Genomic DNA, 13,838 nt, shown 5'->3' on the forward strand with positions numbered 1-13,838 from the left:
TCTTTTGGATAAAGATTGTTGTTATTTTACATAATGAGACATTATATGCGTTTTTTATATATGTATATAAATTCTATTTTTCATATATATACTTTTTATATATTTCTTATTGTTCTACAATTTATTAAAAGGTGATAATTTCTATGATTCATTATTTTTATTTTTAACACGTTAAATTTTACTTTTTAATATGCTTGTACATATATATGTGTAGCTTTTATCATAAATTATATATACGTTTCATTAATTTTAGTAGGACTATCAAATTTTTTATATCAACTTCTATAAGCTAGGCTCAATTTTTATAATGTCAAGTTAAACTAATTGTTTATATACATTTATCACTTATATATAATTAAAATTTCAACAAAGATTTTATGTAAATTGTATTTAGTAAGAAATTTTGGTACATGTAATTGCATTTATCAAATACTTTTAATTATTATTTTTTGTTTTTTAATTCTTTCCATATTCTATTAATTTTATTTAGTTATTACATAGTGAGTAGGAGATTTAGATACATTAATTGCATTTTTAAAATTTTTAATTATTATCTTTTTTAATTTTCTTTTTCCATATTTTAAAATTTTATTTTAAGCATTTATTATGTAAATTTTAGTTATATATAGATTTGAGAATTGAAGGATCTTATTTATTATTAGGACATAAATCAAGCTATTTCTTTAGTAAGTTTATGTCGATGCAATTCATTGCATCGATTAATGAGAATTGAAGAAGGGCAATAAAATCTAACCCGATATTTACATCTATATATAAATCAATGATAATCCTGACCACAATTAAAGTGAATCCGTTATGGTACCACAAAAATAGAAATAAACATATACACATCAAATTAAATTCCATGTGTAGGTTATTCCAATCTAGAGTCGTTTCCAAAAGTTTTGCTACACATGAAATTATACCAACCATTTCCCACTTCCCTTTCCTTAAAATTTATGGTCTCTACACTTATGACGACCCACATTTTCTAACTTTCCCTATTTGATTTCCCTTGTGGTCTTTAAATACAATCCCTCCAACCTCTTGTTGTGGCAAATTCAGTATAACTTTCTCTTATACTCTCATCGTACTCCTTTGGTCATATCGCCATGCAATCCTTCGTAAGCATAATCTTCTCTCCAATGGATTCTCATCGACTGTCTTTGCTCGTGTTGTCCATGGTTGCGGCAGTTACAGGACTCGACACAAATTGGCATGATGCTCATGCAACGTTCTACGGGGACATGAAGGGTGGAGAAACCATGCGTAAGTCAAATAGATGCTATATGATTACGGCGGTTTACAATATATTGACGTGGAATTTTAAAAATTAAATGAAATATTAAAAATAATAGAAATAGACCAGAATGGAGGGTCGAGGGAGGGGAGGGAGCGTGGCCGCCGGCGAGGCTACGATCCATCAAGAACCCACTGGATTCTCAATTTGGGGGTCGGTTTGCCTCGCCACGCCTCCAGCAGCCTCACCGAGCCGGCTGGTCCTCCACCCCAACCAAACAAATCACCAGTGCTCGTTTTGATTTTTTAGTATTTGATTGTCTATTTTCAGATGCCATGTGAGCAAAAAATGCCACACGGAATGAGCCACGTGAGCATTTAAATGTCAAATTAATAGTTTTGCTTTTAAAAAATGTAATGTTGTCATTTTTAAAATCAAAATTCAAACTTTTGATTTTATTTGAGAAAACTCCTAATGTGGTCATTTTTTGGGCAAATTACCCAATTTAGAATGATGATGAATAATCTGCTTGTATTTGAACATTAACATTGTCGTAATTGCAGATGTATGTCAGCCTGTCAGGTCTTAAGTGTACTTTACAATTTCATACCATGTAATATATAGATCCAAGTCTGGAGCACACTCAATTGGAAAAATATCTTTTTCCGAAGGGAAGATAATTATTTTCCAGATTTCTGCTTTGTTTTGTCCAAAAAATGAAAATAAAAATAGTAATAAACATCTTCAAATATATTTTGCTTTTACTTCTTCTTTTTTTTTTTTTTGGTTGAGGAAAGAAATATACTTTTTACTTAAATAAAAGAATTAAAATATGGAAATAATTAAAGAACTGAGACCCATTAAATTGATTTTTGATTGAATTTCTAACATATATACTTTGCGAGTTGTATATTCACAGAAGGAGCTTGTGGCTACGGAGATTTATTCAGGCAAGGGTACGGCTTGGAAACAACTGCCCTAAGCACTGCCCTCTTCAACGATGGCCAAGCTTGCGGAGCTTGTTTCGAGATCGTATGCGCCAACAATCCTCAGTGGTGCATCAAAGGGGCCGGGTCGATTATCGTGACTGCAACCAATTTCTGCCCTCCGAACTACTCGAAGCCTAACGATAACTGGTGCAACCCTCCACTGAAACACTTTGACCTCTCCATGCCCATGTTCACGAAGCTCGCCTACTACAAGGCTGGGATCACCCCTGTCAAGTACCGGGCGAACCCCGTGCAAGAAGCAGGGAGGGATCAAGTTCGAGTTCAGGGGGAACCCGTACTGGACCCTTGTATTGGTGTACAATGTCGCCGGGGCTGGAGATGTGACGAATGTCAAGATCAAGGGGTCAAAAACTGGCTGGATTCAGATGTCGCGGAACTGGGGCCAGAACTGGCAGACCGGGACCATCCTGACGGGGCAAAGCCTATCATTCCAGTTGACCGACAGCGACCGGAATACTGTTGAAATCAACAACGTCGCCCCATCGAACTGGCAATTCGGCCAGATTTATGATGGGCGGAAGAAACTTCTAGGTTAATTAGCTAGCTAAGTGGTAGTTTTTCTGAAGCTGATGTTGAACATTTAATATGTATTATGGTTTTCTTCCGGTGAACGGTATGTTTTAGATTATTTGTCAAGAGATGAGAATTTTCCCACTTCTGGTGAATCAGCAAAAGTGTTGGGAGGTTTATCATGTATACTGCTTCTGCATTATAAGAATAACCTTTTAAATTTCTTTCAGTGTTTTCTCTTTTTCATTTTTACTCAGTATCCGCCCTTCATTTCAGGGTAATGGCGAAAAGGAACTTATTGAGAGGATTTAGCGGTAACTCTTTTTCTTTATTACTTCGATGGAGGAATCTAATTAGGAGATGTAGACCTAAGCACTAAAATTTGTATATTTGTGTATTAATCGGGATCATCAGGCTTCCGGATACCCGGAAAAAAAAAAAAGGGAGATTCTATCAAATACAGTAAATTCACCTTGCACTCTATATTATGGCTTGAGTAGTTTACCATATTATAAAGAGAGAAAAAGATAACTTTTAGGAAAACGAATAGAAATAAAGTCGTGAAATTTGGAGGAGCAAATGGAAAAAATTACACAAAAAATCGTGAAATTTCTGGTTGTTCTTAATTCATCATCGACTTATTTTTTAAACCATACTTCTAATTTGATGGGTGGCATTTCTACATGAACAATTTCGAAAATATTTTTTTTTCAATTGATGGGTGACTCTTCTACATGCCAACATTGTTCGTACTAACTAACGTTAAAAAAGTGCAAATATTTCTCCAATTCTCAGATGGGTCCCGTGCTCTCTCTCTTCTCTTTCTTTTGCCTTCCTCATGCCCTCATATTGTCTTCTCTCTGCTTGACTCTTGGCCTTGTCCTCAACTTCGTAGCTGCAGGTAGAGGTCGAGTTTGCTCGGAAGTTGCTGCTCTTGTCGCATCAGCCGGCAGAGACGAGAATCCAACGACGGGAAAGAACACTAGGCGTTAGAATCCGCTGGTGTTGACGAGTGGCTCAGGCTCACTCCTCGGGTTTCAGCACCCAAGTTGAGTTCGCCAATGGTGGGATTGTTGGGGGTGGGTGACCGGCAGAGGAGTTGTATGGAGACTTGATAGCAGGGAGAGGGACACGAGAGAAAGGGGATGGGACCAATTTGAAAATGTAATGAAGTTCGGAACTTAAAAAAAAAAAGGTATTTAGCTAAAATGGCCCATGGTTTGTCCGTTTTGTCAAATCTATCATATACTTTTTTTTTGTTAAATCTATCCAATGGTTTACTTTTTGCATCAAATCTATCCCGGCGTTATCTTTTCCGTCGACATCTAACGGCCGTGCTGACGTGGCGCCTACGTGGCAAGTGTGGCCCACTATCTCTCCACGTGCCACGTCAGCACGACCGTTAGATGTTGACGGAAAAGATAACACCGGGATAGATTTGATGTAAAAAGTAAACCATGGGATAAATTTGACAAAAAAACATGGGATAAATTTGACAAAACGGACAAATCATGGGCCATTTTAGGTAAAAATCCCTTTAAAAAAATAGTAGGGATCCTCATCATCAGATGGATGAAAAAAAAAAAAAAGAATTGTACAAGATGATAGATATGAAAATGAACTAGAAGTTGACGATCGCATGATCCAAAAGATAATTTTATGATAGATTTGAAACAAATCAAAATCCACAAATTTTTTTGTGTTACTTATTAATTTTTTTTTCTTTTTGATGAAAATCCAAAAAGAATTAAGGGGGCAAATTCTACAATGAAACACCAAATTATGTTTTACGGTGGAATGCTAGTCTTTTTAGTCTTTTCGATATTAAAGACAACATTTTGACCCATAGATTTTTCAATGACGTTACCAACCCATCGGATCACATATAAAGTAAAATAAAAGTGGAGAACCGTTTACGTGTCGATGATGTATACCTAAATATTGACCGGTTTAATATACCTAAGTACTGGACCCAATAAAATCCAAGTATTGATCAACAATTATAGATTTGTGATGGAATGTAACGATGTAGGGATCCATATCTATTTAGATACACTCGAATGGCCCCTTATCGTAATGACAATGTATAACCCTATTTCAGTTCAGTATGTAATGAACTTATAATCATGGAATCGACTCGATCATCAGATTATAGATTATAATTGTCGTGAAGAAGCTTATGAGTGATCACAACATTCTAGTTTTAGGGACCATAAATAACTCAAAGGTCGTTATGGCGTCTTACAAGTGAAAAAGTAAAAGACGCAACCTAAATTCCAAAATCGACGTTTAGGTTGGGGGCAAATAATGATCAAGTTAATTTGAAGGACATCTAAAAAACATATTGATTGGAGGAATAAAGATTAATATCATATAATATATACAAATATATTCAACTTGTGGGCAACACCTTGCCTAGTTGCATGCAAGTTGATTGATCTAACAATAAAATAATGGAGAAAGGAAATAAAAAGAGGAGTGTGCGCACCTTCCTACGGTGAAGGGAAATAAAAACAAAAGGGAAGAAGCTCAAACAGAGACACCCTTCTCAATGATGAGGAGTGTGCGCACCCGAATTTTAATCTCGTCGAGGCACGCAATGCGCGCGCCTAATGCAACACGGCTTGGGAGTATCCACCTTCCCGGGGATGTGCGACGAACGCGCGTGAGAAGGAGTCGCCACTACTTATTTACGATCCGAAGGTCGAGGGCCGGTGAGTCGCCCGGATCTAGGGTATGGGATACACTTAGTATGCTAAGGCAATGGTCTGTACGGAACCGAAAATTCCGAATTCGGGGGTTCTATTACGTGTGGGCCTATATCACACACGCCCTTTCCGTACTCTAGCTTGCTAGACTTGCCATTTTATTTATTTACCACCTGATTTTAGGGTTGCACTCGACTCACCCGTTTTGACACCGTAAATTTGAAGGTACTCTCCGGCCGTCCACTTTCCGACTGGAATTCCTACATGAATAAATGTACAATATAAACCCTTACATTACTCTCTCAAATAAAAATACAAATTACAACGACTGAATCCCGATCAGTTCGCGTTCGGTCATTATTCCTCTCGTGCTCACCGTGTAGTTTTGGAAAAGACCGAAAATTAAATTAAATGCATACTCAGTGTATGGGGGCATTGGACCCCGTGATTGACAGTTAAGGGCGTTGGACCCCGTGTGAATCGTGTCCTAAAGGATCGAGCTTGACCGCATAACAAAAGAAGTGCAAAAATGTAACAAGCAAGCATAAATAAACAAATAATGGGGTTTGTTATTACCGAATTTACGTGAGTTAACTAATTATTAACCGGGGTATTTTGGCATGCAAATCCTACCTTAAAACAAACAAAAGGGTGATGGAGAAGATATGTAGCATTCGACATTATTATTTGGACCTGACGAACACGATGTTTGTAACCAGGTCTTGAATGTGTGGGTTATTTTTAAATTTTTCTGTATCGCTATACTACGATTATTATAGATTATTACAGAACGTGAATTTTGCCTAAAAACCCTAGAGTCTAATGCCTAGCCTACTATTGCTCATTTGTCTTAAGCCAAGTACGCGATTAATCCGGTGTTTGTATTTTGAACCAACATACCCGATCTAACTACCCGAGATCATGCTAAGGTATCGCTAAATTGCAAATAGGCCATTTTGCCCTTGTAGTGGAAATTGTTTTTCGGAAAAAAAAGACTACGCAGTGCGGAACACCTCGGCCTGTGACCGGCGTTGACCAATTCCCTAGATCTTCCAAGGTTGTACAAGAACCCCGAAAAAGCCAAAGAACCGGTCAATCTATCTGGAAGTAATCTAAAAAGAACTTCCACGCCCCGACCTGAGTTACTTGAAATCAGGCGAGACCTCGAGTCAGGATGTGCAAGTTCTTCCTAGACGTCCATGTCACATCGGACCGCATGTCTCGGGTTTTTATAAAATTGCGAATTTGAGAAAGGCACCAATGCATACTTGCAACTTATCGACGTGTGTTACCGGTTAATTATCAATTCGTGCAAAATTATTAAGGCCAAGTGAATTAATTAGTCGTATGAACGTCCCATTTACCCGGTTGATGGAATTTGTTAAGCTCAATTTAAATTTGCTGAATGCTTTAATTTATGGATTTCGGACCGTCGAGCCGATCATTGATGGACCATCCAATGCGAATCATAATTCCCGACCGTCTTGACGTTTTAAATTAATTTTGGGCCGAGTTTGCATGATTAAACCGATTAGTGTGAGGTTTCGATTAAACGAAAAATAAAGTGTTTAAACACGGATCAAGAGTACATTATCACATCAAGCATGACAAACATACAAATTGTACACAATCGGTGCCGCCATAATCGCGATAAACACATACAAACATGCACAAACATAATATTAACGGAATCAATAAAATGGCACCGACTTATGGAAGCGGAAAATCATGCAAAGAGCATATATTATCATATTGTATACATATAATTACTGAAACAAAAATATTTAAATGAGGCATATACGTTGTCGGTTGAGAATCCAAGCAGGAAAGGGTTGGGTATCTTTAGAAAATATCCAGGGACTGGTTTAAAAATCCGGATAAAGTTTCAGGAGACTGATTTGAAAATTCTGGAAAAATTCAGGACTGTGTAAAAATTACTAGAAATGTCCCAGGACTTTTTTTTAAACGAATTTGAAAGTACAGGGCTGATCTGAAAAGTGAAAAATGCCCCAGGGACTGAACTGAAACAACGTAAAAGGTTCCCGGAACTGGTTTAGAAATTCTGAAAAGTTCAGGAACAGATTGGAAACTGCTAAAAATGGCCGGGACTTTACTAAAATGAATTTTAAAATTAGAGGCAGATCTAAAATGGCGGAAAAGCCCCGGGACTAAACTGAAACAACTTGAAAAGTTCCTCGGGATGATAAAAAATTCTGAAAAATTCAAAGACTGATTGGAAATGGTAAAAATGGCTGGGACTTGACTGAAAAGAATTTTAAAATTCAGGGCAGATCTGAAAAGGGCGGAAAATAGCCCCAGGACTAAACTGAGACAACTTGAAAAGTTCCTTGGGACAATTAAAATTATGAAAATTCAAGGACTGATTGGAAAATGGTAAAAATGGCTGGGACTTGACTGAAAAGAATTTTAAAATTCGGGGTAGATCTGAAAAGGGCGGAAAATAGTCTCGGGACTAAACTGAGACAACTTGAAAAGTTCCTAAAATCGAGTTCGAGACAAATCCGATCATCCACGCAAACCACGAACGCTCATTTCACAACATATCCATCCAAGCAAACATTAATATTCAAAATGGAGCCCTAAACATGCCACTAAGTCGAGAATTTACCTAGTTCGAGAAGAATGGGGGGCAGTTCTGTAAATAAAAGGGGTTCTAGACGAGTTGGGCCGGATTGGGCCGGACTGAGCCGAACTGGGCTGGGCTTGTTATTGGGTCGGGCTTGTTATTGGGCCAAACTGGGCGAGTCGCTGGGCTGAATGGGCCGTTGTTGGACTGGGCCGTCAGTGGACTGGGCTGGGCTAGGCCGGCGTGTGTCTGTTCAACCCGAAAATCACGGTAGACCCGATAAAAGAAAATGAAAAATAGAGAGAAGGAGAGGGGTGGTCTGGGCGGCGGTGGTGATTGGTCGCGGCGGCTTCCGAGTCTCGGGGGGTCCTGGTGGTCACTGGAACGTCGTAACTTGAAGTAGCGAGGACGGGCAGAGAACTGAGGGGAATGAGGAAGAGAAGGGTGAGTGGTTTCGCTCGGGTTTCTGGCACGAGATGAGCTTAGGAAGTCCGAGGGAGATTGAACTGAGGGTTTTTTTTTTAGGGAACTTGGGCGCGAGCTTCGGGAAAATGAGGGTGAGCTGAGGGAGAAGAGGGAGAGGCTCGTGAGGGCAGCAGCTCAGGGTCGAGAATGTCCTCGGGGAGCTGAGGGCTGTGGGGTGGTCTGAGAGGGAAAGAACGAGCTGGGGGCGAGTCGCAGAGCCGACGGGTTTTTTTTTTTTTTCATGAGGGAGTCGCGGCTAGGGTTTCCTGAGGTGTGGGATCCGAGAATGCCGAGAGAGAGCTACGGTTTTTTTCGTTTTTTTTCTTTATATTCGACTGAAAGAAAAGAAGAAGAAGGAAAGAGATGTGGAGATGGGCGAGATTTTTGCCGTAGACTTGCGAAAGAAGGAAAGAAAATCGGCCGATTTGATCGTCGAGACCAGAGAGAAAGAAAGAAAAACAGGAAAGGGGAAAGAAGAAGAAAAGGAAAAGAAGTGGGTGGGAAGGAAAGGCATGGAAAGTCAAACTGGTCGTTTGACTTTTCCTTTTTTTTTTGGGGGGCAACGGTTGGTCCGACCAGCTCTGACCGACCCTGACCCATCCGTCCTATCGGTTAGACCGGCTCTGACCGACCTAACATCTTCTTCCTTTTTTTTTTAAATCAAAAAATTCAAATTTAATACTCATAGAGATTACTATTCTCGTCTTTGCAATTTGGATGTCGAAGAGATGATCCGGGACCGGCATTGTGTTTAGAAAAATTCATAGATTAGTGTTATGCAATAAAATATTTTCGGGCATCGAGTTTTCTTCCTGAATTTTGAAAGTTGACATTGACGCACGTGAAATTCAAAGACAACACGTAAAGTATTTTTCTAAAAATATAAAATTGATGTTAAATTAGAAAAATGTCAATTTTTCAAAGGCCATGAATGCTCGAGTAATTTGCTGGAAATACTTCCCTCATACGGGGTGATAAAGTGACGATTTTGTCCCTCTGGAGCCAGTGGACCGAAATGGGGTGCTGACAGCTTGCCCCTCTTTGGTTGCGTGCTCTGATAAAGGATGCAGCCAAAGACCATGAGAAGTACCATGTTTGGTCCTGGCGACCATCCTGACGTCTTTCCCCATAGCCACTTGTTCTCTCTGGTTTTGGATTCATGGGAGGGAGTTGGATAAACGTATGTACCTAAAAGCAGTGAAGATGTGGCTTATGGATCTGAAAGCAATAAAGGTGAGTTTTCGGGCCCAAAGAAAGTTAAAAGGTGGGTTTATGGACCCTAAAAGCAGTAAATGTGGGCATATGGACCCTGAAAGCAGTAAATGTGGGTTTACGGGCCCAAAGAAAGTAAACAAGGTGGGTGTCCAAACCAAAACATTAAATAGTGGGCGTCCAAACCCAAACCCAAAGCAGTAAATGTGGGTGTCCAAACCCAAAGAAATAAATGCGAGTGTCTAAACCCAAAGTAATAAAAGGTAGGTGTCCAAACTCCAAAACAATAAATGTGGGTGTACAAATCCAAAGCAATAAAAGGTAAGTGTCCAAACCCAAAGTAGTAAATGGTGGGTGTCCAAACCCAAAGCAGTGAAAGGTGGGCGTTTGTACCCAGAGCAGTAAATGGTGGATGTCCAAACCCAAAGCAGTAAAATGTGGGTGTTTGTACTCAAAACAGTAAAAGGTGGGTGTCCAAACCCAAAGCGGTAAATGGTGGGTATCTAAACCCAAAGCAATAAAATTTGGGTGTCCAAACCCAAAGTAGTAAATGTGGGTGTCCAAACCCAAAGAAATAAATGGTGGATTCGGTCATCGAGGATGGCCCAAGAACGCGAGAGAGTTGACTGGGGCCCGATAATGCTAACGAATTTGTCAGATGATGGTGCTAGGTGCCTCCTTCAGGGCCCTTCACTCGAGTTTGAGATTGCGATCTTGTCGCATGAGGCAGACATGAATCCGTCAGGGGGGGACGTCTCTTAGGATCCACATGCCCGTACCTGCGTAGGAGGGTAGCAGCTAACGGCCATTGTCAGTCGCATGAAACTGCTGGAATTACTATGTGCAAATGAAATCTATGTAATGATGCTTTGGGGATCTAAACTTGGTGGCCATTTGAGGGTGGCCATGTCCTGAACTCATGTTTGACCAAAAGAACTTTGAGTAAAGGTAAAGGGAAGGATCTTTATGATCCTCCAAATCAAGGATACGACGATTCGACTCCATTTCGAGCCGTGTTTCAAGCTTGGAGAGTCGAAGAGAGTTTGCTTGCGTTGAGGACTGCCGAACCACTACTAGTTGTAGCTTCACGCGGGGTGCTGCTGTTCTTTCGTGGTTGAACCAACAATTGCCCCTAATTTTTGTCTAGGCCGCAAAACGCTTGACGACCTAGTGGGGTATTTTATTTTGACTTTTCTCTCATGAATGCTCTCCTTTTATTACTACCGCCCAAGATAGGGTCAGATCTCATCTCTCGATTCCTCTAACTTTTGCCTCGACTGCCTTTTGCGGGATTTTAGCCTAGTAAGGATATGATTTATGCTCTCCTTTTACCATGGCTCCCCCTTGCGGGATTTTAAACCATACCCCTCGTTCCCTAACTTTTGCCTAGGTCGCCTCGAGGAGGTTTTCAACCTAGCGGGAAAATTATTCTTTTCTCTCAAAGGTAATCTTAGATGGAAAGAGCACAGGCACTGATGACAGGATGCGCTGAGGCGACAAGAGCGTGGGGTTTGAAGAATACAAAAGAAGACAAAGGTCGGAAAAGTGGCTTGCAGTTTGCGGGGACATGAAGAGGCTGCAGAATGGCGAAGAAGGCTATCAAGGATAGTACTTCTTGAGGGCGTTAGCATTGTCTAGGAGCGCGTTTTCGGTCTCGTCCATGTCACTTAAGATAATTGCCCCTCCAGAGAAGGTTTCTCTGACGACAAAGGGTCCGTCATACTTGTATGCGAACTTGCCCCGGGAGTCAAGTGTAATGTGAAGAACCTTTCGCAGGACGAGGTCATCGGTGTTGAACTCGCGGTGGCGGACCCTTGCATTGAACGCTCGGGCCATTCTTTGTTGGTAACATTGGCCGTAGCAGAGCGCGGTTAGCCGCTTCTCGTCGATGAGATTAAACTGTTCGTAGCGCTGCTTCGCCTATTCAGCTTCTTCGAGCTCGGACTCGGCAATGACCCTCATGGAAGGAATCTCCACTTCAATCGGGAGGACTGCTTCCATGCCGTAGACAAAAGAGTACGGAGTTGCCCCAGTTGAAGTGCGGATAGATGTTCGGTACGCTAAGAGCGCAAAAGGGAGCATCTCGTGCCAATCCTTATAGGTCACCGTCATTTTCTCGATGATCTTCTTGATATTTTTGTTCGCAGCTTCCACCGCACCGTTCATTTGGGGACGGTATGGCGTGGAGTTACGATGCTGAACTTTGAATTGCTCGCAGAGCTCATCGATGATCTTGTTGTTCAGGTTCTTAGCGTTGTTTGTGATAATTGTCGCGCGGGACTCCGTATCGGGCGATGATGTTGCACTTGAGGAAACGTGCCACGGCCTTTGCGGTGACCGAAGCAAGCGTTATGGCCTCGATCCACTTGGTGAAGTAGTTGATTGCCACCAAAATAAAAAGGCGTCCGTTGGATGCTTTGGGATTGATAGGACCGATCACATCTATGCCCCACATTGAAAAGGGCCATGGGGCCGCCATCGGGTGTAGCTCATTGGGGGTGCTTTAATCTGGTCGGCGTAGACCTGGCACAAGTGGCAGTGTCTGACATGTTTAGCCCAGTCGGCCTCCATGGTGGAGCAGAAGTAACCCAAACGCATAAGTTTCTTGGCGAGCATGAGCTTGCACATGTGGGGTCCGCAACTCCCCTCATGTATCTCTCCCATAAGGCGTTGTGCCTCGATTTCATCGGCACACCGGAGTAGTGGGGCATCGAAAGAACGACGATAAAGAACCTCTCCACTCAAGAAGTAATGTGCTGCGAGTCGCCAAAGTATTTTTCTGTCGCATCGGTTGGCGAATGTTGGGTATTGGCTAGTTCGCAGAAAATGTTTGATGTCTTCGTACCATGGTTGTTCATCGTTCACCTCAATTGCATCACAGTGAGCAGGGCCTTTGGCAATCTCGATTTTGACAGGCTCGATGAGGTTTTCTTTTGTGATGCTCACCATGGATGCGAGCGTCACAAGTGCATCTTCAAATTGATTCTTGATGCGCGGTGTGTTTGTGAATGAGATTTTCTCGAAGTTCTCCGCTAACTCCTCGAGATACTCATGATATAGCACTAGCTTTGCGTCATTCGTCTTCCATTGCCCCAACATCTGGAAAATTGTAAGTATAGAATCGCCGAACACTTCCAGTTCCTTCACCTTGAAGTCGATCGCCGCTTGTAGGCCGATGATCCATGCCTCGCATTCGGCCACATTATTAGTGTAGGGGAAGTCGACCTTTAATAGCATTCGTTGGGGGATATCAGTACTGAATCGATGCCGGACCCAGTGGAATTTACTGCGTCGTCGAAATACATCTTCCATGCGAATTTGTTCTCCTCACTGTCCACTTGGAGGATCCCTTCGTCCGGAAAGTCAGAGTTGATCGGCGTATCGTCTTCGATTGGGAACTCTGCTAAGTGATCCGCAATTGCCTGCCCCTTGACTGATGTGCGAGGCATATATTCAATGTCGTATTCCGTCAGCTGATTTCGCCACTTTGAAATGTTCTTCATGGAAGATGGACTATCAAGCAAGTACTTCAGGGATCTGCTTTTGACAATAAGCGAATAGTATGGTAGAGAGTGTACTGCCGGAACCTCTGCATGACCTACACTAGCGCGCAACACATCTTCTTAATCTCCAGGTAGTTGGACTCCCCTTCGGTGAATTTCTTGCTTAAATGGTAAATGGCATGTTCTGCGTGCGTGGACTCATCTTCCTGCCCTAACATGCATTTCAGGGATTGCCGGCGCACTGTCAGATAGAGAACGAGAAGGCGATCTGGAGTAGGCGGGACCAATACTGGGGGTTGAACCAAGTATGCCTTGATAGTGTCGATTGCCTTCTGACATTCCTCGTCTCACTTAATGGCTGTATTTTTGCAAAGCAAGCGGAAGAGTGGTTGACATTTGTCTGTCAAGTTTGTAACGAAACGCGCAATGTAGTTCAGCCGTCCCAAGAAGCCTCGTACTTCATGGACTGTCGATGGCGAAGGTAACTCCCTGATTGCCTTCACCTTGTCGAGATCGACCTTGATGCCTCATTCGCTGACCACGAATCCTAACAGTTTCCCTGACTTAGCATCGAATGTGCACTTTGCCGGGTTAAGCCGAAAC

The 13,838-nt window shown here is 41.7% G+C and overlaps 1 protein-coding gene and 1 pseudogene across 1 annotated transcript; one reads left to right on the forward strand and one right to left on the reverse strand.

The window, feature by feature from the left end:
• Positions 1–1,076: 1,076 nt before the first annotated feature.
• Positions 1,077–2,786, forward strand: LOC116214452 (annotated as a pseudogene).
• Positions 2,787–12,174: 9,388 nt separating this feature from the next.
• On the reverse strand, positions 12,175–12,969 carry LOC116214453. The gene has a single exon (XM_031549856.1). The coding sequence runs from the start codon at positions 12,967–12,969 to the stop codon at positions 12,175–12,177; it is 795 nt and encodes a 264-aa protein (XP_031405716.1).
• Between the last annotated feature and the right edge of the window lie 869 nt (positions 12,970–13,838).

This window comes from Punica granatum, chromosome 7 (genome assembly GCF_007655135.1).
Source record: "Punica granatum isolate Tunisia-2019 chromosome 7, ASM765513v2, whole genome shotgun sequence".
NCBI lineage: Eukaryota > Viridiplantae > Streptophyta > Magnoliopsida > Myrtales > Lythraceae > Punica > Punica granatum.

Coding starts and splice junctions, on each gene's coding strand:
- LOC116214453 (XM_031549856.1), bottom strand. CDS start 12,969: ATGCTATTAAAGGTCGACTTCCCCTACACTAATAATGTGGCCGAATGC.